This window comes from Myotis brandtii, unplaced genomic scaffold (assembly GCF_000412655.1).
Source record: "Myotis brandtii unplaced genomic scaffold, ASM41265v1 scaffold686, whole genome shotgun sequence".
Taxonomy (NCBI): domain Eukaryota; kingdom Metazoa; phylum Chordata; class Mammalia; order Chiroptera; family Vespertilionidae; genus Myotis; species Myotis brandtii.
Window position 1 is genome coordinate 4,595,947 of NW_005370683.1, and position 24,008 is coordinate 4,619,954.

General features: G+C 37.5%; 1 protein-coding gene across 1 annotated transcript in view; it reads left to right on the forward strand.

The window, feature by feature from the left end:
- The window catches only part of TMEM117 (transmembrane protein 117), a 456,029-nt gene that overhangs the window by 357,691 nt on the left and 74,330 nt on the right, over positions 1–24,008 (forward strand). Inside the window, exon 6 of the mRNA XM_005881702.2 lies at positions 2,421–2,580. Coding sequence (XP_005881764.1) covers positions 2,421–2,580 — 160 coding nt within the window. The remainder of the gene's footprint in view (positions 1–2,420; positions 2,581–24,008) is intronic.

Genomic DNA, 24,008 nt, shown 5'->3' on the forward strand with positions numbered 1-24,008 from the left:
GGTTTTAGGAAGCTCTCACACAACAGGCATTATGAGAAACTCCAATCACCAAAAAAATGTTTTAACGATTAATTTTAGTGATTTCATTCACAATGAGATTACCAACATGAATAAGAACAATTTATTTAAAAAATCTTATAACAGATGAAGTTTCTGATTGCTCAGCAGACACTTAGTCCAAACTCACAGATTTTGACATCTAAAAGCGTTGCTCTGAATATTTAATTTTACAGCATCAGTTTACATATGTAGACCAATGAAGTAACATTAGAGTATGAATTCCTATATAATCAACTTTCCTCACTAAAGGAGCTTCCAGGTATCTCTTAAGGAAAGTGCAGGGGAAGATATTAAAAATACTAACCTGTAGACCACAGACTCTGAGCAAGAGAAAGGGCACTGCCCCTAGAGCTGGAGCAAGGTGCTGGAGCATCCTGTCTCCTGGGCTTCACACCTTGGTGCTGAGTATCAGGGAGGTGAAGGGCTTCATGAAGGAGGCTGGGGAGGCAAGGAAGGATGAGCTTGTGGGAACTGGGACCCTAACTATTTACCAGCCTCTTCAGCCATGCAGTGCAGCCTAAGGAACTATATCTATTCACAGCATCCTGTGGGACATCATTTGAAAAGCTAAGCGTGATGAGGAAATACCCTTATTACCAAAAGGAGCTTTGAAGAATAGTCAATATTTATCTTTCCTTCATTGAGGTTGTTATATTCCTTGTTGGCAAGAGAAATTGTGGTAATTTGATTAAAGTTTCTCAAACTCAAAAAAAACCCAAAACACAGGTTGACTTAACCTGGAGAAAAATTTGTTTAAAATCACATTTTTCTTATATTTCACTATATAATATTTGCAATGTTTTTATGTTGAATTGTAGAAATAATTTTTACAATTATTTAATCCATTTGAATTTCTGGGAATAATCAAAGGTATTCTAAATGGTAATAGAGACGATCTGTAATTTACATTTTGGAGATCATGAGTCAAATTATTTTGAGTTTGTAATTTTAATAATATAAATGAATTTTTATTATAAATTTTGGTTTTTCAAAAATAAAATAATATATTTTTATCTCTGGGGGTAATCTAAGAAGGTATTTGTTATATCCATTATATCAAAATTCAAAATTTATGCTAATACTTTGTTCCAAATAAGATGTTTTGAAGAGAAAATCCAAAATTTTGTTTTAGAAATTTGTATTTTATTCAATTCAAAAGAGAAATCTAAGATGATTTATATCATTGTTTTTGGAATATCTATTATAAAAAATTAGAGGGCAAAAACAGTTTGTTAATTCCCAAAATGGATAAGTATTCATCTAAGGTATAATTCCATATTTATATATTTTTTCTTTTTTCATTATTTTCTTTTATTACTTCTTTAGATATATATTTCTTAAAACTAATTTTCTCTTTTATTTTCCTCTTTACAGTTCAAAACAATATTGAGGTACCAATATAGCTCTGAAAGAACTGCATTGTGGACAATTCTCTAGCAGATTAAATCCGTACATCCCTCCCTGGGCCGGATCATGCACCGGTGGGGTCCCTTGGCCTGGCCTGAGCCCTCTTGCTATTCGGGGCCCCTCAGGGGATGTCAGAGAACCAGTTTTACCCGATCCCTGCAGGCCAGGCCAAGGAACCCCATCAGTGCACGTGTGCACCGGGCCTCTAGTTTTTTTAATGAAGAGCTTAATTGATAATTATTATAATTTTAAAAAATTTTCATTGACTTTTATCTGCATGTAATTATGCAAGATTTTATGGGACCTACAAAGATACATAAGAGAAAAATCTCAGGCCCCTAGTATCTTATAACAAGCAATGGGCAATCAGACATGATGTGACCTACATAGATCACTAGGCCACAAGCTATCTATGTCATGAGACCTATGAGGAGAAGTTGGCATGTAGAGGTGGTTTCTCTATAGAGCTCATCAGGCTATTAGGAGAATGATGGGAGGTCTAACTATCTCTCTCTTTTTGTTAAAAGCTAATAAAGTCCAAGGACTTCCTCACCCATTTACCATCTGTCTATGCTCTTCCATAGACATGTTCATTGCCCTCAGTAAAGGATGTACATGCAGTGAGAATGTACACACCAATGTCCTCTTTGCCACACATTGCACTAACCAAGGTCATTTGTAATATTTTTGTTGTTAATGTCTTGCTCTGTAATCATTATCTTAATTTCCTTAAGGGAAACTCTTTGAGAAGATGCTATCATATCTTTTTTCTAATTGAGAGACAGCACTTAATTTACTTCTTTTTTCATCTTTCTTTTGGTGAATGTGCCTTAGGGTAGGTACTTGGCCAGGGGTAGTAGACATTTAATATACTAGCACAGATGACATGCACTCTCCACTGTCTGTGTGTTCTTATGTCTGATGTTCTTTAACAAGTGTCTTGTTCCTTGCAGGACGGTTCTGTTCACTCTGACTTCTGTGGTTGTACTCGTCATTACAACTGACTGGATCAGCTGGGACAAGTTGAATCGGGGATTTTTGCCTAGTGATGAAGTTTCCAGAGCTTTCCTGGCTTCTTTCATCTTGGTCTTTGACCTCCTGATTGTCATGCAGGTAAGTGTCTTTGTGTTTCCCTCTTCTCATGGAAGCTGTGCTGCGCTTTGTTCTCAGTCTAGCAAACAAACACTATGCAGGGAAAGGCTCCATAAAGCTAGAGGAGGGCATCCTTCACAGTTGCTATTAATGGGGCCTCCTCTGATCATATTTTCAGCAATTTTTCCAGGATAAGCCAATTAGGTTTTTATGAAAGGGGCACCAAAAATTCATTGAATGAGCATTGCAAAGTGGGCCCCTAGAAACCATACAGCATGGTGGTGTTTCCTGCCAAGGCTTCAGGGGAAACAAAGCAAAACAAAACAAACAAAACACAAAAGACCCCCTGTCATTCAGTAAATGGAAAGCTGCAGAGATGAGGATGATATAGAGCCAGCAAAATGGGAATAAGCAATTGCCAAAGCAACTCAGGGTTTATAGCAGTTGAAATGGAATGATATAAAAATGCTCTTTCAGTTATGGAAATTATCACTTTCTTTCCGGATTCACCAGAGGTCCTTCTATTTTTATGTAAACAATATTTCTGCCCTGCTTAGCAACAGACTGTTTGTACAATAGCATCCTGCTAACCAGTGCTGCTCATGTAATCTTCCAGTGTTAATGCTTTAGGATCTTAGGAGTGTCCTTTGAATGGGACAAAAAGAGACATTAACTATTTCTTGGCATTTTATCTTGCTCATTAAATGTCCTTCCATTTACTAGACATTTTTGTGTTGCTTTCATAAGGTAATTTTGTTTTTTTTCTTCCCAAGGCATTATGTTATTAGAACAAAGGCTCCATTGCTGAAGGGAAAGTATAGTCCTTTGTGTTCTGAATTTATGTGAGATTTCACAGGATAGCAGATTGGTTTTCTCATTTCTAGAGGTAAAAAGAGACCATTTTAAGAAATATTCTGTAGTGTTTAAATAGAGAAAAAGGAGAAAAACAATCTATTTTTTTTTATATAATGTAGCTCAAACATTAGGTTCAACATGGTTCCTGGAGTATATAGCTATTTTAATGGATGATAACTTAAAAACATCATTGCTTTAAAAATTATTTGAAGATATAAAATTAAATTCTTTGTTGCACCTAAAAATTGATGTATTTATCATTTCTTCCACATAGTGGACAAAGCCCTGGGTTTTGAGTGAGAAAGTATTGGTGGGTTCCATATCTGCCTCTCCTTACTGTAGAACGTCCTCTGGATGTTTATAAGACTGAATTTATAGTACTTATGCAATGATGCATAATACATTGCTTGTTTAAAGGCTATTTTTTCTCTTTCCATCTAATACTCCTAATATACTTCCTTAAGTGAAATATCTGCTTTGGCCAAGTGGCCCACTTGTACCTCTTTGAATCCATTTTAGAGTCAAAGGTATAAGTAGACAAGTGCATCACTGTCTTTTGAATTTGTTCAAACGTGTATTTGTGAAAGCAAAAGTTTTCTGATTTCCTACTACCATCCACTACCTCTACCTTATTTAAATAGTTTAAATTATTCTTCCTCTAGTTCACTAAAAGCAGGGACTTGAAGTGGGAAGACATTACAATGTACAGATATTATCACTCACTCAAAAATTACCTAAAGGAGAGAGGTGGAAGAAAGGAAGCATAGTCAGAATTTCTACAGGCGGAATCAGCAAGATTGGGCAGGGGAAAATATTCTAGATCATTGGTTCTCAACCTTCCTAATGCCGCGACCCTTTAATATAGTTCCTCATGTTGTGGTGACCCCCAACCATAAAATTATTTTCGTTGCTACTTCATAACTGTAATTTTGCTACTGTTATGAATCGTAATGTAAATATCTGATATGCAGGATGTATTTTCATTGTTACAAATTGAACATAATTAAAGCATAGTGATTAATCACAAAAACAATATGTAATTATATATGTGTTTTTTTCCGATGGTAGGCGAACCCTGTGAAAGGGTCGTTCAACTCCCAAAGGGGTCGCGACCCACAGGTTGAGAACCGCTGTTCTAGATGAAAGAAATGGCATGAAAATGTTTACTGATTAGTAAAGTGTTGAAGTGATCAGAGTAGTCAGAGCACCAGATGACTGAAGATAGTTTGCACTGAGGAATATATCATTTTTGCTACAAATAACAGTAACCCTGCCAAGCTAGCTTAATCCAAGGGGGAATGTATTCCTGTGTCATAGGATGTCCTACAGAATCAGGGGAGGGATGCATTTTGGAGACACATGAAAGCCAAGACTAAAGTGTAAGAGGGAACCCAGACCTACCTTTTCTTCTCTGCCTCTCATACTTTTTTATCCACCTCTGCTTTATTTTTCTCTTTCTATAAAGCAGCTTCTTCAACTTGCCAGCTCACAGATGGACACAACCAACACCTCATAGGGAGACCACTCTCTAGGTGCCTAATTCCAGATTCCTGGCACAGGATTGAACTGTGCCCATCTGTGAACTGTCTGGAAGTGAGGCAGTCCCCCTCCCCCGCCTCCCCACCCCTAAGAGGAGAGAGGTTGGACCTCAACAGCCAAGTTAGTAGTTATCTAATACAAAGTGTAAAAATTAAGGCCCCCAAAGTAAGTTTTTTAACTCCTCTTTCTCTCCCCCGACACTGAGTCAGCTAGCCAAGCCTATTGATTCATCTTTTGCTCTTTCTCTTGTAGCTTAATCCTTCCTTCTCATTCCTCTGCCACTATTCCAGTCCTGTGTATCCTCTGTATTATCTATATATATAAATACCTAAGCAACCGTTACGACCGAACGACCAGAATGACTGGTTGACCAGCTGCTGTGACACACACTGACCACCAGGGGGCAAACGCTTGACACAGGAGCTGCCCCTGGTGGTCAGTGGGCTCCCACAGCAGGAGTTCCACTCAGCCAGAAGCTGGGCTCATGGCTGGTGAGTGCAGCTGCAGTGGCGGTGGCGGCAGCAGGAGCAGTGGGACCAGGATGAGCGGCAGTGGAGCTGCGCCCGGCCCCGGCTGGGGTTCCTCCCTAGCTGCTTGCTGCGTCAGCACTGCTACATCCCTCAGGGTCCCAGATTGCAAGAGGGTGCAGGTCAGGCTGAGGGACCCCACCTGTGCACAAATCTGTGCACTGGGCCTCTAGTAATAAAATAATCTACCTTTGGAACCTTCTGCCTCCAAATGTCCCGGGTCCCATATACCCTGTGCATAATCTTCTAATCTGAAATACCATGTTGTATGTGTCACTTCTTAGCCAAAAATAGTCAGAGACTCTTCATTGTCCAAGAAAGTAGTCAGTGACTCCTCATTGTGAGTGCCCTCCACAGTCTGGCCCTGACTGTGTTTTCTCCCACGTCTCCGGTGTTCTAGCTCTACCCTAGACCAAAGGGCTTTTTTCTTGGCCCTTGACAACAGCACACATTTTCCAGGATGTCTCTGAGCCTCTGTTTCCTCCCCAAATGAGTCTCCCTTCTACTGTGCTCATCTAGATCCTACCATTGAGGACTGTTCCAACTCCCCTTCATTGCAGCCATGTGATTACTTCCTGCTCTTAACTTCTTGGAACTTTGTACCTGGACTGCAAATCAGCATTTCCTGACCTATAGAGCAGAAGCCATTGCTTGTAACTATCTATCCCAGGAGGCTCCCTAGCACACGGGCAGCCGTAGGCCCAGAGTAATAACTGCTTGATGAGGATAAAGAAGTCTCATTTCAGCACTGAGTCTCCTGTAAACCCTGTCCCCTTTGGAAGCATCATATTGTAGTTCTGGGAACTAATGCATGTGGTAAGAGAGTGAGTTTAAAGAAACAGAGCCCCAGAAGGCTTCTAGATTCCAGACATTTAAAAATATAAAATACAAATATCCTAACAAGACTCTAACCAACTAAACTGTGATCTAATCCATTCCATATTCACATATTGCAGACAAAGGAAAAATAGAAAAGTAGCAAAATTAGTGGAAAAAGAGCCAGTACTTTCACTAAATGTTTGTCCTCATTCAAGTTATTCAAGTGGTGTAAAAGCAATTAACCCTATGCTTTTCTAATGATAGAAAAATGTAACTTACACTTCCAAAAGATATTTTAATGTTTGGTAAAAAATAAAATAAAAAGTAACCATAAGAATATAGTACTATCGCTGTAAATTTTTAATTTTACCAAAAGCAGCCATCTGATTCTGAATATTTGTAGTGAAAGTAGAATTATTTTTATGAGTATGTATTATAGGATTTTTCTACATTTAGTGTGAAAACTATTTGTTGTATCACATTTTTCTGAAGTTCTAGTCAAGTCTCTAGAACTAAGGCAAAAACAGATGCCAGTTAAATATAACATGACTCATTACTAATCACCCATTATTACAGGATATAAGAAGAAAATTATAAAGAACACTTCCTCAAAGGAAGTTTTAGCTCAGATTCTATTTAATATTTATAATTATAGCATTGATGTTATTATACTGCTTCAGTTCATTAAATATTTAATTTGCAGTTATGTCCCACCCATTCATCTCCTTTGCTTGATTGAAGAACAAATATATCTAAGATATATGAATTAAAAATATAATGTATCATAGAGTAAGCAAAGAAAACAAAGTCTTAGGGGAGAGAGAGAAAAAGAGAGAGAGAGAGAGAGAGAGAGAGAGAGAGAGAGAGATCAGAGTAGACAGAGTAGTAGGAGAAAGCTTCAAAGGAGAGAGAGAAGGGCAGGCAGCTAGAATTTGAAAAGGCAGAACAATGAACAAGAAGAAGTTTTTGAGCTGAAACTAGTATCATACTCTCCAAGGTAAGAACTCAGTTTTGTCCCATTAAGTTCAGAAAACATTTAGGAACTCATTCCTAGTGTGCATCACCTCAGGTGCTAGAGACAGAAGTCAGGGGAAAGGAGATCAAAGATCATGACACAGTCCTCAGGAGTTTGAAGTTGCGCAGAGGAATTAATAATTTAATAGACTGAACAGGAGTAGAAAAGTAGAGACATTTTAGAAGGAATTATATATTTGGAAGAACTATTCAGGTAGAAATTAATCATTTCCACCTTTGCCACTTTTAAATTCATCTCCCCCACTGACCCAGAATCTAGTTGCTGATATCAAGGGTTCAGAAGACAGGAAGTTTCTCTTTCTAACATAAAGAGTAATCTGTGCTTTTTACTAGACAGGAACAGGGAGGAAGAGAGAAGGAAGAGAGGGAGGAGAGGTGAGGAGCCAGAAAGATAGCTTTAGGTGGGGATGATTTGAGGAGCCAGTAAAATTCTCCAGTGTGTGCAGATGGGTGGAGGTGGACAGGAGTAGACAATGGTAATGACCATAGAGACTGATGAAGTTATATCTGTTGTGAAGTTTTCAATGATTCTTTGTCTCTTATAAATGCTTTATATAACTGAACTCTAGATATTGGGGTAGGGAAAGCATCAAGATAGCATCTGCTGAATAAAGTACCCAGAAGAAATACTTTGCAAGTATCTATCTATGTCTATGTCTATGTCTATGTCTATGTCTGTGTCTATACCTATTGTCTCTCCTATCTATCTATCTATCTATCTATCTATCTATCTATCTATCTATCTATCATCTTCTTGAAACTTTCTTTGCTTTTTCAACCTCTCCTCTAGAAGGCTTCTCTCATCAGGTTTGTGTGTGTGTGTGTGTATATCTTAGATATATGTATACAAACAGATATATAACATAAAAATACATTATATATGTAATATCTTAGCTTTATGGATTTCAAGGTGATGAGAGAAGTCTTGTAGAAGAGCAGCTTTTAAAGAGAAGAAGAAAGATTCAAGGATCATATTTTGATGAATCTTCACATTGTTGATACATTTTTCAACACTCCTTTCTCATAGTTTATCTATATACCTGCCTAATATCTTTGTACCTACCTACCTAACATGTGAGTTCCTCAGAGAGGAAATGTGTTTTTCAATTTTTTCATTTCCACAACTAGCTCATGTTCAGTGCACTGCAGTTTTACCATAAATATTTGCTGAATGAAAGAATAAAGGAAATGAACAAAGCATTATTTCAGAAAAGCCAAAAAACATGAGATTTTTCATGATGTAAAATATTTACCAACAGCAGGAGAATGAACCATCAGTAATATTAGATTAGGTCATTTCCACTGAATTACAATTTTATAGATATTGAATATCCAAATAAAATATGAATAAATTCTTCTGTTAAGTGTTAAAAAGGACTATTGCTCTAGTTGAAAAGCATTTAGAGAAAAGTGATATTTCCTGAAAAGTAATTCTTAATGCACTGAAAAAATAATTACGAAAATTACATTCTACAAACATTTCACTGTGCAACATCTAAAATGTGTTTGCTTTCTGTTTTGTGCATGGTTCTCAGAAGTAGGTTGACCAGTTTAAAAAATAGACATTATGACTCTTGGTAGAATGTATTTTAAAACCCCATTGACCTGACTTTAGTAGGGCATTGCTTCTGAGGTCTTAGCTGTAGAAAGTAAAATCAATCACTTTAGAACTTAGGGCAGAACAACAAGCATGAACCTATTTTAATTAAACAGCCATGCTGTTTAGACAAATTGGCATATATTTTCAGAATGAGTGATTCCAACTGATTTTGTTTACAGGCTACTTAGAAAAAAAAGGTTGTTTAAATGTCTGTCCACCATTTTAACATATTCTTCAGCTTTGTGAATACCTTATATAACCTTCTTCAAATTATTTTAAACTCCTTTCACAGTTGTTTTACATCTCCATTTTTTTTACTCAAGGTTTACACTCCTATTTGAAAACACGGTAATGGTAATTTCTGTCATAGGTCCCAGCAAGGGTATATAATGTAAGTATTGCCTGGATTAACCATAAATGCCTACTATGTTTAGGTGCCTAAGACTTTGAATCTCACCCTTATTTACTGTCATGATTTTGTGTACCTGACATCACTGCTGGCCCAATGGAAAGAGAGAATCTCTGTTTAAGGATAATCATAAAGGGGAACCTCAATGTATTTACTAGAAGCCCCAACGACTAGCCCCCAAACAGTAGACAGACTTACCCTGGTAAGTCATATCTGCGCAACATGGAGGAGTCCAGCCAAGTGGACAGTCTTCAGGGTTTGCCAGAGAACACGTCTTGGCAGGTGACTCATAATAACAGGAAAATTTCACCAGAAGGGAATAGTTGAACTGGACGTATTGGGATTAACGAGCAAAAAAAAATTAGGAGCTAATCATGGGTACTGGAGTGACAAACACACTTGAAAATGAAACTAATAATCTGGTGAGCATATGCTACAGATCACAATTTTGAAACAGGCAGTAAGTTTTATGAGGATTATTGTGAGCAAAAGAGATCACTCAAGTCTTTATGGATAATGTGGGAAGAATGTAGCTTGAAGGAATGATAAGATTTGGTTAAGCAACTGGAAAATAGAAACATTTAAGTTTTATCCCAATTTAAATACTCTAATCCCCAAGGTATTTTTTTTAAAGAGCTGGAACATGATTTAAAAACTGGGGAATATATAAATTCTTTACTATTGCACATGAGCAATAATTTTTCAAAGCCACATGAGGCAACAAGATATAACTTATTTGAATTTTGCTTTTCCAGCCAATAGACGCATGATTGTTTCTAGGTGCTGTGGAATGATTAGTGCCTGATCATTGCTCCAACACAATGCACCATTTTGGGTCTCACCCCCATTTTTGCACGTGTGTTTCACAGTTGGCCCTGGAAGTCATGTGTAGCAGTTGCCACTTGTCATTGCAACTGTTTTACAAGATTTAAAAAGTACAATGTTGAAGACTGACCCATTCAGTCATTTCGGTAGGCCTCCAGCTCCTCTGTGGCAGGTTTTGAACTCAGAGTATGGTTATTCTTCAGGTCAGAATGTTATAAGCTCTGCTAAATGTAAGCCATATTGACAGACATTCATTTCAAATATCCTTTCCCCAATGCAGATGGGCCAATACTTTGTGACTACTCTCAATGGAGTGTCAAGCATTTGAGCTTTTTCTATGGGCTAATTTTTTAAGGTACAATCATAAAGTTAGAAACAGTTAAAAAAGAAAGGTTGGCGGCAATGAAAATTTGAAAAAGCCAGTACAACAACCCCCAGTAACTCAGAACATTTATTTAAACCCATGCCTAAAATAAAAAATGAAAAATAAATATTTTTAGACAGACAACTTTAATATCTTAGAGTCATAACATTTTAGAGCAGGAGGAACACTTAGGAGCGTATGATCACCTCCTGATATTTACAGCTGAAGCCTGAGGTCACCAAGTTAGTCAGTGGCTGGGCCCAGGCTAGAACCTGGGTCTTCCAAATCTCAACCCTCTATCCCAATTAGTCATTCCAGGCCTCTTTTGATTTTAGCTAAGGAAAACGATAAAGTGATGATACATGAAGAAGTTAAGAGTCTGAGTCACAATGCATTGTAGCCATAATCTGCTCATAGAGATGCACACTAGGGGATGATTCTCACCCTTACCTGATTATAAGAAACATCAAAATTCTTAGAAAAAATTGAGTTCTCTGTTGATGGAAAGGTTACCTGAAGTTTCTGGTTTGGTAAGCCAGCAGTGGTGCCTTGGAGTTACTAGGCACCACAGATGATTCTTATGACAGTGGTCACCGCACTAGAGTCAACTGTGTGCTGGTTAAAAATGCAGATTCTTCAGTCTGCCTCTTATCTAGTGGCATCAGAATCACTGGGGAATTTGTTCTGAGAGGTTGACTTTTTATTTAGTCCGGATCTTATTTCTCTGAAACTCACTGCTCTAAGTTAATACACTGGTAATAAGTGAATGTTTGTTGTTACTTTGATTCAGATGACTTTATATAAAAGAACCCCAAGAAAATTCCAAATTGCCAGGTATTACTTGGAATTTATTGCGTTTGATGAACTTTGAGGAATTGTTCAGAATTTTGCATTTCTCCTATAAAACTACATCATTCCTGTGGTGCATATTATGAACACTGAACAATTAAAATCAAATATGTGCCTGGTGTATTTTTCTCTTATTTTTGCTGAAAGTATATTTTATAAATATCCCTTTGTTGAATAAATGTATTTATGTCTAAGGTGCTTACCATTTCTTTAATCTTTGTTTGATTGCAATAGCTGAGTACATTTATTTGACAAGTTGAATAATATCTAAAGTGCAAAAATAGCATGAAACCAAAGAGGTATATTTTTCTTAGTTTTACAAGAATATAAGTTTATATATAAATATATGTGTCTGGGGGGTGGGATTAAGTGTTTATATATTTTTCCACTCTTCCCTGGGAATTCTAAAGAGGGTGAGTGCCAAGAAATATCCTTTGATTTAATGAATAGGGTCCGAGGTATGGATGGAAAAATGAAGAAACTGGAGACTTAGAGAGGGATTCTTTTTTTTTAATTTCTTTATTGGTTAAGGTATTACAAATTGTGCCTCATCCCCCCATTAGCCTATGCAGTAGGACAGTAGGAGCCAGAAAGTTGGAAGGAGTTGTTAGGGGGGAAATAGAGAAGACATAGAGGTGACAGCTGCCACAGCTAATAGGACTTGGAAGAGAGAGAGGATTTTCTGAAAAGTTTGCTCTGCCATTTACAATGTTGTATGCTATATCCAGCTTCCCAAGAAAATTTCAGTTAATATAATTCTACAGTCTTTTTGGCATGATTTTTCCCCAGCCCCAACTTCCTCTTTCAAATCAAAATGAACTATTGGGAGGAGTCAGTGAAAGACAAGGTTATGGAGGCCAAGATACATTCTGATATTTGTAACGTGAAAATTAACGGGTCCTTACTTTTAATAAGTAAGAGAATAAATAAGGTCCGATGGGTGTATTCACCTTATGGCCACCTCTTCATGTAGCTTTTGAAGTTGTTTCCATGAAACTATCTCTTTATTGACTGGAAGCCAAACTATGTCTCCTTTCAGGCCAGTGTAGCAAATCCCTTTCCCCTAACTACTCCTTAAACATCAGTGTCCTCTGAGGCTCTGCCCTAGCTTCCCTTAACTTTTCCTCTCAGCTACTTTTTCCACGGCAGTTTCAAGCTCTGCCTTGACCTCAAGTCCTCCTTATAGGCTGGCCTTTCTCAGGGCCAAATGTCTCTGCTGGAATTCAGACCTGGATGTCTAACCTGGTTTCTGAGGTTCGTCATAACAAAATCACTAGCCTGTCATGAATACCCCAGACTGTTATCTACTCAGTCACTCAAGCCAAAAACCTGGGAAATATTCAAGATTTCCCCTTTTCACTTATCTTCAAGTCAGTCATCAAGCTTACACATTTTTCTTGCTAAATATCTCTTCAATTTCTTTCTCCTTTAAACCTGTATAACCTCTGCCTTAGTTCAGTTACCATCAACTTACACTTACATGAGTACAATACTCTTTGTTTTTAATTTAAATTCTTTATTGTTTAATGTATTGCATTTTTCCACCATTGACCTCACGCGGGCCACCCCCAACCCCCAATACATGCCCTCACCCCACACCCCCCCTCTATGTCCATTGCTTATGCTCATATGCATGCATACAAGTCCTTTGGTTGATCTCTTACCCCCTCAACCTCTGCCTTCCCTCATAGGTTGGACAGTCTATTCTATGCTTCTGTGACTCTGGATCTATTTTATTATCCATAGAGTGAGATCATGTGGTATTTTTCTTTCATTGACTGGCTTATTTCACTTAGCATAATGCTGTCCAGTTCCATCCATGCTGTTGCAAATGGTAAGAATTCCTTCTTTTTTTACAGTAGTAGTCCATTTTGTAGATGTACCAGTTTTCTAATCCACTCATCTGCTGATGGGCACTTAGGCAGTTTACAAATCTTAGCTACTGTAAATTGTCCTGCTATGAACATAGGGGTGCATATATCCTTTCTGATTGGTGTTTCTGGTTTCTTGGGATATAAACCTAAAAGTGGGATCACTGGGTCAAATGAAAGTTCCATTTTTAATTTTTTGAGGAAACGCCATACTGTTTTCCACAGTGGCTGCACCAGTCTGTATGTATTAACACCAGAAGTGCAAGAGGGTTCCATTTTCTCCACATCCTCTCCAACACTTGTTGTTTGTTAATTTGTTGATGATAGCCATTCTGACAGGTGTGAAATGGTACCTCATTGTCGTTTTGATTTGCATCTCTCAGATGATTAGTAACTTTGAGCATGTTTTCACATGTCTCTTGGCCTTCTGTATGTTCTCTTCCAATAGGTGTCTATTTAGGTCCTTTGCCCATTATTTTGATTGGATTGTTTATCTGCCTTTTGTTAAGATGTATGAGTTCCCTATAAATTTTGGAGATCAAACCCTATCAGAGATAACATTGCAAATATGTTCTCCCATGCAGTGGGCTTTCTTGTTGTTTTGTTGATGGTTTCTTTTGCTGTGCAGAAGCTTTTAATTTTGATGTAGTCCCATGTGCTTATTTTCTCCTTAGTTTCCATTGCCCCAGGAGCTATATCGGTAAAGATATTGCTACGACAAATGTCTGGTATTTTGTTGCCAATGGCTTCTTCTATGATTTTTATGGTTTCCTGCCTTACGTTTAATTCCTTTTCCATTTTGAGTTTATTTTTGTGTATGGTGTAAGTTGATGGTCTAGTTTCATTTTTATGCATGTATCTGTCCAATTTTCCCAACACCATTTATTGAAGAGGCTATCTTGACTCCATTGTATACTCTTGCCCCCTTTGTCAAATATTAAGTGAGCATAATGCTTTGGGTCGATTTCTGGGTTCTCTGTTCTGTTGCATCGGTCTATGTCTCTTCTTGTGCCAGTACCAGGCAGTTTTGAGAACAGTGGCTTTGTAATAATGCTTAATATCTGGTAATGTGATCCTTCCAACTTTGTTCTTCTTTCTCAAGATTGCTGCAACTATTCGGGGTCTTTTTTTTTATTCCAGATGAATTTTTGGAGAGTTTGTTCTAGATCTTTGAAGTATGCCATTGGTATTTTAATGGGGATTGCATTGAATCTGTAGATTGCTTTGGGTAGTATGGACATTTTAATTATGTTTATTCTACCAATCCATGAACACAGTATATTCTTCCATTTCTTTATATATCCCTCTATCTCTTTTTTAAGCATCCTGTAATTTTCTGAGTACAGGTCCTTTACCTCCTTGGTTAAATTTATTCCTAGGTACCTTAATTTTTGTGTTGCAGTGGTAAATGCAGTTTTTTGTTTTTTTTTTTTTAGTTTTTCTTTCTGGGAGTTCATTATTGCTGTATAAAAAAGCCATAGATCGCTGGGTGTTAATTTTGTATCCTGCTACATTGCTGAATTCATTTATTAACTCTAATATTTTTTTAGGGAGTCTTTAGGCTTTTCTAAGTATAATATCATGTCTCCTACGAATAATGACAATTTTACTTCATCTTATCCTATTTGGATGCTTTTTATTTCTTCTTCTTGTCTGATCACTATGGCTAGCACTTCCAGTACTATGTCAAACAAGAGTGGTAAAAGTGGGCATCCCTGTCTTGTTCCTGTTCTTAGGGGAAATGGTTTTGGTTTTTGCCCTATGAGTATGATGTTGGCTATAGGTTTGTCATATACGGCTTTTATTATGTTGAGGTATGATCCCTCTATTCCCACTTTGCTGAGAGTTTTTATCAGGAAAGGGTATTGGACTTTGTCAAATGCCTTTTCTGCATCAATTGATATGATTATGTGATTTTTGTCTCTCAATTATCTTTATGTGATGTATCACATTTATTGATTTGTGGATATTGTACCAGCCTTGCATATCTGGAATAAATCCCACATGGTGTATGATCTTTCTAATATAATGCTGGATCCAATTTGCTAGGATTTTGTTGAGGATTTTAGCATCTATGTTCATCAGGGATATTGGCCTATAATTTTCTTTCTTTGTAGTGTCTTTATCTGGTTTTGGGATTAAGGTAATGTTGGCTTCATAGAAAGATCTAGGAAGTGTGCCTTCCTCTTGAATTTTTGTAATAGTCTGAGAAAGATAGGTTTTAGTTCTTTGAATATTTGGTAAAACTCCCCTGTGAAGCCATCTGACCCCTGGCTTTTGTTTGCTGGAAGTTTTTAGATGACTGCTTCAAGTTATCAGCCTGTTGAGATTTGTTGATTCTTCTTGGTTGAGTTTTGGAAGATCATATTTTTCTAGGAATATGTCCATTTCCTCTAGGTTTAGTTTGTTGGAATAGAGTTGTTCATAGTATTTTTTTTTAATAATCCTTTGTATTTCTGTAGGTTTTGTTGTTATTTAGCCTCTTTCATTTCTAATTTTGTTTATTTGGGTCCTCTCTCTTTGCTTCTTGGTAAGCCTGGCTAGAGGTTCATCAATCTTGTTTATCCTTTCAAAGAACCAGCTCTTGGTTTCATTGATCTTTTGTATTTTTTTTTTGGTCTCTACATCATTTATTTCTGCTCTGATCTTTATTATCTCCTTCCTTCTGCTAACTCTGTGTTTTCTTGTTGCTCTCTTTCTAATTCTTTAAGTTGTAGATTTAGATAATTTATTACCATTTTTTCTTGTTTTTTGAAGTAGGCCTGTAATGCTATGAACTTCCTCTCAGGTCTGCTTTCACCATGTCCCACAGGTTTGGGATTGTTGTGTTTTCATTGTCATTTGTTTCCAGGATGTTTCCAATTTCTTTTTTATCTCTTTGATAACCCAATCATTGTTCAATAGCATGCTATTCAGCCTCAAAGTGTTTGAAATTTTTTTATTGTTTTTATTGTAGTTGATTTCTAATATTATGCCATTGTGGTCTGAGTAGATGCTTGATATGATTCCAGTCTTTGTGAATTTGGAGAGACTTTGCCTGTGACCCAATATGTGATCTATTTTTGAAAATGCCCCATGTGCACTTGAGAAGAATGTATATTCTGTAGCTTTGGGTGAAATGTCCTGAAGATGTCAATGGAGTCCATCTGAGCTAGTGAGTTATTTAGGATAGTTGTTTCTTTGCTGATCTTTTATCAGGAGGATTTATACAGTGATGTCAGTGGGGTTTTAAAGTCCCCTACTATGATCATATTGCTGTCGATCTTTCCCTTGATATATTCCAAAAGTTTTTTTTTTGTTTGTTTTGTTTTGTTTTTTTAGTATTTGGGTGCTCCTGCATTGAGTGCATATATTTTTACCAGAATTATCAATCCCTTTAGTATTATGAAGTGGCCTTCCTTATCTCTTGTTATGGCCTTCACTTTGAGGTCTTTTTGTCAGATATAAGTATTGCTACCCCAGCTTTTTTTCATTTCCATTTGTCTGAAAGATATTTTTCCATCCCTTCACTTTCAGTCTGTGTGAGTCTCTTGTTCTGAGGTGGGTCTCTTTTAGACAGCAAATATATGGGTCATGTTTTCTTATCCAATCAGGCACTCGATGTCTTTTGCTTGGAGCATTTAGTCTGTTTACATTTAAAGTTATTATTGATAGGTACTTGTTTATAGCCATTTTTATTTTTTTGCCTATGTTACTCCCCCGCCCCCTTCTTTTTACAACAGTCCCTTTAGCATTTCTTGCATTGCTGGCTTGGTAGTGATAAACTCTCTTAGCCTTTCTTTGTCTATGAAGCTTCTTATTTCCCCTTCAATTTTGAATGATAGCCTTACTGGATAGAGTATTCTTGGATTCAGTCCCTTGCTTTGCATCACTTTGTGTACTTCCTTCCATTCCTTTCTGGCCTGATGTGTTTCTGTTGAGAAATCGTTTGAAAATCTGATGGGGGATCCTTTGTAAGTAACTTTTTGTCTGTCTCTTGCAGCCTTTAAGATTCTCTTTTTGTCGTTAACATTTGCCATTGTAATTACTAGGTGTCTTGGTGTGGGTCTTTTTGGGTTTATCTTGTTTGGGATCCTCTGTGCTTTTGTGACTTTTCCTTCACCAAATCAGGGAAGTTTTCTGACATTATTTCTTCGAATAGGTTTTCTAGCCCTTGCTCTTCTTGTTCTGACACCCCTATTAAATGTATATTGCTTCATGTCATGTTGTTCCAAAGCTCCTTTCAGGCTCTCCTCCTGTCTTTTGATTTTTTTTTCCAATTGCAGTTCAGATTGGGTGTGTTTTGCTTCCCTGTCTTCTAATTTGGCCCTCCACTTCTCCTAGTCTACTGTTGAAAGCTTCCATAGTGTATTTTATTGCAGCTATATCCCTCTTTATTTCCTCCTGATTCTTACATAGGTTGTTGATTTTTTCATTCATCCAGTTTATGAACCGTTTGACCCTTATTCTGAATTCCTTTTCTGACATATTGCATGCCTCTGCTTCATTTAGTTCCTTTACTAGTGTCTTCTCCTTTTCTTTCTTTTAGGGGTTGTTCTTCTGTCTCCCCATTTTTGCTCTCACTGAAGGATCTAGGTGTCGAATCGCCCAGGGCCTGTGGCTGTAGCGGGGAGCCTGGTGGTGGGTCACTCAGTCGTGGGTGGCAGCTGCTCCTCTTGAGGTCACAGGGCAGCAGCTACTCCTCAGGCATTTTGGGGGCTGCCGCTTTTCAGGTGGTTGCAGGCAGTGGCTGCTCCTTGGGTGGTCACGAGTATCGGCTGCTCCCCTGGGGGATGTGGCGGCTGCTCATCGCGCGGTCACTGGTGATGGCTGCTTCCTTCCTGTGCAGTTGCTGGGTGGCCGCTGCTTGCTCTCTGAGTAGTCTCTGGGCAGTGGCTGCTTGCTCCTGGTGTGGTCACAGGTGGTGACTACTTGTCACCACCCATGTGGTCATGGTCAGTGGCTGTTCATGTGGCTGCTGGCATGGTCGTGGTGCCCAGGGCTAAAGCATCTAGCAGGCAGGAGGGGAGTGCACTCCAGAACTCACAACAGCCCTCAGTTGGGGAGACTAGAGTCTGAGTTTTTGTGTGTTCATAGCCAAGGCAGCAGTTCCCTGGTCGGTGTGGCTGTCGGGTCCCAGGTGGTGTCTGAGGGCACCCTGGATGGATGGAGGTGAGGCTGGACTCCCAGTCACTGCCACTCTCCCCTTCAAGTTTGTGTGGCCTCTGTGGCAGAGCTGGCACTTTGGGAGAGATTACTGAAGTAGCAGAGGCTGCCTGGCTAGGCAATCCCAGTCCGCCAGCCCCCAAAGGTCATGCAAGATCTAGCTGTCCCTCATTCAGACACACACACACCATACATCCACACACTCCCCTTTTACTCCCTCACTCACTCACACTTTCTCCCTCATTGCCATCCTCCCGGCTGTCATCTTGGAAAAAAACTGACTACAATACTCTTTCTCTTCTTTCAGACTTACACCATTTCTCCAAAGTAATATTTTAAACAAAAAATCTCATCCTCAAAATTCCTCTAATAGAAATTCTATTCATGCCATACCAGGCCTTTCATCATCTAGCCCATGCCTATCTGCTGGCTTCTTCCTGCTATCACCCTCCTTTCCTTTCCCCACCCACAGCTCCATTTTATACTCTATAGATTCTGAAATACCAGCTGATTTCCCAAGTCAAAATGCATTTTTTCTGGTGTGGGCCTTGACACATGCAACATGAGGGCCTCTCCTCAATGTGCATGCTTTGCTGCCCTCAGCCATCTTTTAACCCTCAACTTAAAATGAAACCTCTCTGTGTAGCCTCATTTTCCTCTCTCAGATAAGCTTAAGTGAGTCTTTTGTTTCCATGGAAGTTTTTATAGATTTCAATTCTAGCTATTCCCCTGTTGCATTTCATTTGTTTGTGTGCATGTATATAATCATTTCACTGAAAGGTTGTGAGAATTACATGGAATAGTTCAGCTCCAACACAGAGAATATTCATCAGATATTGGTTAAACCCAGACCAGTACCTAGACCAGTATATGGCAAGTCACTGGGTCTCAAGAATCATGTTTTATTCCAAATGGAAGCAATTTTATTACACATTTTTTGGGGGATCAAGGTATTAATATGAGCAACTTACAAAGTTTCTATGTGAGAATCATATTTGTATTGATCAGAAATGGAAAAGTTTGTTTTCACAGGTCTTATTTAAGGTCCTATTGACATTAGATAATCTGTGCATTAAATTTCATATAGATTCTGGAAATATTTATCATGTAATTCAATTTCTTCATATTTTACAAAGTACAACCATTTCTACCCAAAAGCAGTCTTTTTTTCTGAGGCTACCATGTACTTCTCTGAACCCAGTTTTTCCTCACATAAACTCTTCTAGTTGAAACTGGTGTCCTATATGACTTATAAATAGCTGCAAAAGAGACTAGGAGAGTGGTAAAATTTAGTATGATTGCTCCTCCCTATATTATGAAACAGGCTAGGAAAATTCTGATGGGAAATTCATCAGAAAGAGACTCTGAGCATGGCAGACCCTGTTGTATTTTTTCCTAATCCCTGGAAGAAGGAAGAGGGGTAAGAATATTACCACTTAGCCTTGATTTAGCCCATCATGGCTACTAGGGGAGACATGGTGACATGCCCCGCCCCCTAGGAGCTTACTTGTGAATGGAATAATGGAGACTTCAGTGACTGACTTTTACATTAGTAATAAATGTTTCTGTTTTTATGGGTGAGAAAACAACACCAAATGAATTAAAATTATAAAAGCTCATAATCTTAAATTCAGTCATAGAGAATCTTTTATTAATTTATAAAAATAACAACCATCTACTTTCAACTACAAACTACTTAATATTAATAATAACACTACTTTGTGTTTTGTATCTTCATCTAGAATCACTCAAGGGTGCAAGCTTCATGGCAGGGGTACCTTTAAACATATATTTATTATAATCTTTATAATAAAACAAAAAACTTATGGTTTATTTTGATAAAGAGAGGAAGAAAATGTGTGGGTTTTAACAATATAAGTGGAAGAACTTTGGAAGAGGGTTCTTATAAAATAAGATTTTCTAGCTGGAAAGATCTCTAGCTCTATGACGGGGGTGAGTTATACAAGGGCATAATTTAATTAGAAAAAAATGAGTTGATAATTTATGTCAGAGAAGACACTAAACTTATCACCTTGAGCATGGTCCAGGTGTTAGTTCTGTCTGCATTTGCATGATTAGTAGCTCCAAAGCATTTTCTGTTTAATCTCTAAGGCTGTCTAGATAATTCAATGTGTATTTTCTGAGATTGACCCTATGAGACAGTACTTGAAGAAATAATGGAACATCTTTTTTAAATGATTGATTCCCAGAGATATAGAATGTTTAGGCACCCTCACTATTTCTGTTCAAAATTTATGGAATGCTTCATCTCTCTACTAAAATGACTTCCTAACTCCCTCATCTCTTAGTAAAAATAAATCTGATTTGTTTTGAATGTCAGAAAATTATCCCCATCTCTGAATAGCCTGTAACTTGCTTATGAGGCTATATAGAGTAGGTCATCACTGAACTTGAGGAAGCAGGGCCAGTGTAAATACTTTCAGCACTTCTTTTGAAATCTGTTTTAAAGCTCTGCAAAAAGCAGGGGTTGGGGGGGAAGAAATAATGCTTTCAAATCTAATTAATATATAACAGTTCCATGATGCACATTAATCTACAGGGATATTTTAATAACAATTTTCCAGAAAGGTTGTGCCAATGTATATACCACCAACAGTGAATAAAAATACCTGGTATGGTAAAGAGAATAATGCCCTCCCCCCAAAGATACCCACACCCTAGTCTCTAGAACCTGCAAATATGTAAGTTACATGGGAAATGGAAATTAAAGTTGCACTGGAATTAAGGTTGCCAATCAGCTGACCTTAAAAGGGGGAGATTATCCTGATTATCCAGAAGGGCCCAAGTTAATTCCAAGGGTCCTTAAAAGAGGAAGAAGGAGGCAGAAGAGAACCAGAGAGATGGCAGCATGAGAAGGAGTTGGCCCAACACTCCTGGCTTCAAAGATAGAGGAGGAGGGCCAGTAAGTCATGGAATGCAGGTGGCATCTATAATCAGAAAAGGGCAAAGTAACAAATTCTTTCCTAAAGCTTCCAGAAGGAAGGCAGCCTGGCAACACCTTGATTTTGTTCCCAGAGACTCCTTTAGGAAACTTGACCTTCAGAACTATAAGGTAATAAATTCGTGTTGTTTTAAGGCACAAAGTTTATACTAGTTGGTTACTGAAGCAATAGGAAACAAATACACCTGAGTTTCTCCATATCTTGCTGACATGGGTATTATTGAACTTTAAAAAATTTTGGTAGTCCAAAGGTCAAAAATATCTTATTGATCTTTAATTTTTTCATTATTAGTTAGATTGAGTTTATTTTCTTCTGTTAGATGCTAGATGGATATTAAAATTGCTTTATGGATGACCAGCTTATGGTTGATCCTATTTAATTATTGAAATTTTAGGGTTTTTTTTCCTTACACATTTGACCATTAAGTATCATTTGTGCTATTGGTGTATAACAGATTATGAGAAATGCTTATTAAGTCTTTAGCCAGAATTTGTGGTGAATTTTTATAAAATAAAGTAGCTTTTTAACATCTCTAGAGATGATTAAATGTGACTTCATTGTTTTCTACTTCCAACTATTAATATAATAAACTATGAGAATAGGTTTTTTCCCATGACCCATTTTTACGTCACTAGAGTATGTCCTACTTTGTGCAAGTGCGTTATTGTTCAATATATGCTGAACTGGGTTTGGGTGTCTACTTATGTACGAGATGTGTGCGTCCTCCTATTCCTGCTCCCTTTCATCCTGTGATGTTAGTGCTATAAATAGATTGAGAGCCTCTGTCTCTGCTGTGCTCTGGAAGCATTCAGATATGTGGGAGCGATTTGTGGTGGACTCTGTTGTTCTGCGCGTTGTTACACATCTCCTTCCCCTCCCCCATTTTTATAGTATGTCAATAATGTCAATGGTGTTTAAAGCGAAAAGGAAAATAAATATATTATCTCAATCTGCTATTTTGAAGTTGAAACTGCCACCTGCCCATTTTTTAAATCAGAGAGTTTTTACATCCTGAAGCCATTCCTGTGGTTATGGAAGGAACAGGAGGTGAGGCATAAGAAAGAGTCTCCTTGGAGAGTTGTTGGCAATATGGCTTCTGGTTGCCTATAATTTCATTAGATTTCTTTTCCTCTGATGTTTTAATGTTCTTACTAATATTATTATGATTGTGCCTTATATGAAAGCCTGTTCTTACTGTACCAAATTAAAAATACATAGTTTATTCTTCTTTTATAAATTCAACTTGGACTGCTTTAATTGAAGCGTCCAGGATAAAAGAAGTAATCACATCATGTTACTTCATCCTGGTCAGAACATTTCAGCAGAATTATGTGGAACGTGGAGAATTACATTGAAAGTGTATTGATTTTTTAAATTGCAAAAGCATTAAAAATTCTTTGCAAAAAAATGTTCACCAAAGAACAGAACAAAGAAGAAATAATACAATTTGTTATAATACAATTGTCCAGGTAAATCCATCATTACTTGTAGACTTTAATTTATGCACATAATTGCATAGATAGTTTTCCAAAACAGAATCATCATCTACATTATTATTGTTTTGTAATTTGCCTTTTCACTTCACAATGTATTATTAAAATTTTCCACATCATGAAATATTCTTTCACAAGATCATTTTAATGAATATATTATAATTTCATTTGTGATGGTATTAACAAATTCCCTATTGTTAAACATTTGTGTTCATTTCATTATTATTTCTGGTGCTGCAATGAACATGTTACAATAATTATTTTCTTGAGATTAATTCCCAGAAGTTGGTTTGTCAAGTTAAAAGGGTTGCATATTATAATGACTTCTAATATGCTTAGGCAAATTTCTCTCCAGAGGGTGTTTTATTTATCATTCCATGATAAGAATAGGAAGGTGACCATTCCCATCACCAAAAAAGAATATTGGATTTGTATTTCTAATTTGATTGACAAAAAAAAGAGTATTTCATTTTGGTATACATTTTTAAAATTCTTTATTGTTTTAAGTATTGCATATAGTATTACATATGTCTCTTTTTTTCCCCATTGGCCACCCCCATCCCCCAGCACATGCCTCCACCCCCCTAGTGTCTGTGTCCATTGGTTAGGCTTATATGCATGCATACAGGTCCTTTGGTTGATCTCTTACCTCCCACCCCAATCCTCCCCTGCCTTCCCTCTGAAGATTGATGGACTGTTCGATGCTTCTATGTCTCTGGATCTATTTTTGTTCACCAGTATATGTTGTTCATTATATTTCACACATGAGTGAGATCATGTGATATTTTTCTTTCTCCTACTGGCTTATTTCGCTTAGCATAATGCTCTCCAGGTCCATACATGCTGTTGCAAATGGCAAGAGTTCTTTCTTTTTATAGCAGTATAGTATTCCATTGTGTAGATGTACCACAGTTTTTTAATCCACTCATATGCTGATGGGCACTTGGTTGTTTCTAAATCTTGGCTATTGTAAATTGTGCTGCTATGAACATAGGGGTGCATATATCCTTTCTGATTGGTGTTTCTGTTTTCTTGGGATATAGTCCTAGAAGTGGGATCACTAGGTCAAATGAAAGTTCCATTTTTAACTTTTTGAGGAAACTCCATACTGTTTACACAGTGGCTGCACCAGTCTGCATTCCCACCAGCAGAGCA